Genomic DNA, 2,150 nt, shown 5'->3' with positions numbered 1-2,150 from the left:
ACAGCCGCTCCCTTCTGCGCTCGTCCCCAAATGGGTCAGGGCCATGACTGGTGGGACTCAAAATTCCCTGGTCCCATCCCTGGGACCACATGCTCTGCCCATCCCCGCAGCAGGTGGGGAAGGGATTCTCCCTTCAAGTGAACCTTCAGTACTTTTGTCACCTGCTGAAAAGCTCCCAGGTCTTTTTTTTTTTTTTTTTTTTTTTTTTAAGAGCAGTTACAAAAATCATCAGCCCGATCTGGAATCTGTGCCAACCATTTTATGTCATGAATGTCATTTCTCAGTGCTGAAACATCACTTCGTACACAACAGTTACTTGCTGTTTTTCAAACTTTTTAGTTTAAAAACTAAAAGAGGGCAGACTCAGACTAGATCTAAGGAAGAAATCTTTCACAATGAGAGTGGTGAGACACTGGCACCAGAGAGGTGGTAGATGCCCCATCCCTGGAAAAATTTCTAAGGGTAAGGGTTTCCTTCACAGAAACAGGGATCTGTCATTACTGTTGCGTTCATTAAAAGGTTTAACAGTTTTCAGTACATCGTTTTAAAGCCTGATCTTGAAATAAAGTGAATCGGTTTGTAGTTTGTTTTTCGAACGTTAGTGATAACCACATTCAAGACAGATCACTCATTAATATTACTGATAGCATTTGTTGCACAGTTTGGGTGTTGTTTTGATTTTTTTTTTTTTCTAACATGTCTGGCTGATTTTATGTGACACAGTTGGCTGGGGAAGCGATCAAGGAATTGGAGGATTTGGAGAGGAACCAGGAATTAAAGCACAGCTAACGAACCTTATTCGATCTGTACGAACAGTTATGAGAGGTAAGGTGACAATCTTTCGTAAACATTATTGTCTGTGGAGTTTTGTTTCTGTGCTTTAATGAAGTAACATCGGTATTTTGACTCTCTTCTTTTACCAAACAGCTACTCTTTCCGCTTGTCATTTCAAATCTGCTCCTTCCCCAGCTCCCAACTCCCTCAGAGCTTGGGAGCGGGGGGGGAAGCTTAGTGATCAATGAGAGGGTGCGGTTAGCTTCACCTTGGCTAAATTCAATTTTGTGTAAAGCACCTGGTGAGGAAAATGTAATTCCTGTGATTCTTAACGGTAAGACAGGCTTACACGCCTCAAAGGGTGGGGAGAAAAAACAACCAAGCTCTTAATTTGTGACCTACTGATAGTTTTCTTTGCTATAAAGCACACCAAAGATTCCTTTTACAGGTGATAATAAATAGGAATTAACAAATCTTGTCTGTCTTGCTCACCTCAGAGTAAAAACTGATACATTTTTCCTAAATGACAGTAAAGCCAAGGGTAGAAACTGACTTGGAGATGGTTTTGTTTCATTTGGAGAAAGGGTCATTTGGGTCAAAGTTAGAACATGATGGGCCATATAAAAATATTTATGCTGTTGCTTCCTAATTTTTAGTATTCTCAGCTTTGATCCTGCCTCCTTCCACTAATTCTGATTTTTGCATAAGAAAATTGAGTGTATTTTTAAAATCTTGATTGATTTTGCTCCTTAAAAGTTAGTCTCGCAAGATAACAAGAAGTTCTGTCTCTTTGCAATGTGCAGAAGAAAATTTTCACAACTGCTCTTCTTTTTTCCTTTTTTTTTCCCCTATAGTGCCGTTAATAGCAGTGAACTCCGTTACAATCGTTCTCCTCCTGTTGTTTGGTTGAAGGTACCTTGTTGCGAAATCTTTTGGACATCCAAAGAAGCAAGTTGCTCAACCATCACTGCTCTTGAGTTTTCGGGGATCCAGTTTAGCTGTCAATTTGACAAATTCAACTTAAAATAATAAAGACACTATTTCTATTTATCCTATTTCCTAATGTTCACTTGCAGTTGCATTAAACGAGATAATGGGATCAATACAACAACGCTGCAAATATATTGGACTATGACAAGTTCTGTTGCTGCCTGTTAATAGCGTTGACTGTTTATGCGTCATAATGTATTGCAATGATTGTCAATAGGATGCGGTTTTTAAACGTCTCGTTACTCAGGGATGAATTTCCTTCAGTACGCTTCCCAATTTAAAAATAAATTAAGAAAAACAACAGTGTTTTTTGTTTTCAGTTACTACCACAGTACTATTTAAAAGAATACTAATTAGGCTCTACAAACATGTTACAAATTATTGAA

The 2,150-nt window shown here is 38.6% G+C and overlaps 1 protein-coding gene across 1 annotated transcript; it reads left to right on the top strand.

Annotated features, from left to right (window-relative positions):
* Window positions 1-723: 723 nt before the first annotated feature.
* IER3IP1 (immediate early response 3 interacting protein 1) lies at window positions 724-1,684 on the top strand (the record flags this gene model as incomplete). Its single annotated transcript, XM_010287911.1, has 2 exons — window positions 724-825; window positions 1,629-1,684. Coding segments are annotated over 2 exons (158 nt in total), but the record flags the coding sequence as incomplete, so codon positions are not given.
* Window positions 1,685-2,150: the final 466 nt, after the last annotated feature.

The sequence above is a fragment of the Phaethon lepturus genome, unplaced genomic scaffold (assembly GCF_000687285.1).
Source record: "Phaethon lepturus isolate BGI_N335 unplaced genomic scaffold, ASM68728v1 scaffold43445, whole genome shotgun sequence".
Taxonomy (NCBI): domain Eukaryota; kingdom Metazoa; phylum Chordata; class Aves; order Phaethontiformes; family Phaethontidae; genus Phaethon; species Phaethon lepturus.
The sequence above is the reverse complement of the archived record's forward strand: the minus strand, read 5'-3'. Positions and strand labels throughout refer to the sequence as shown.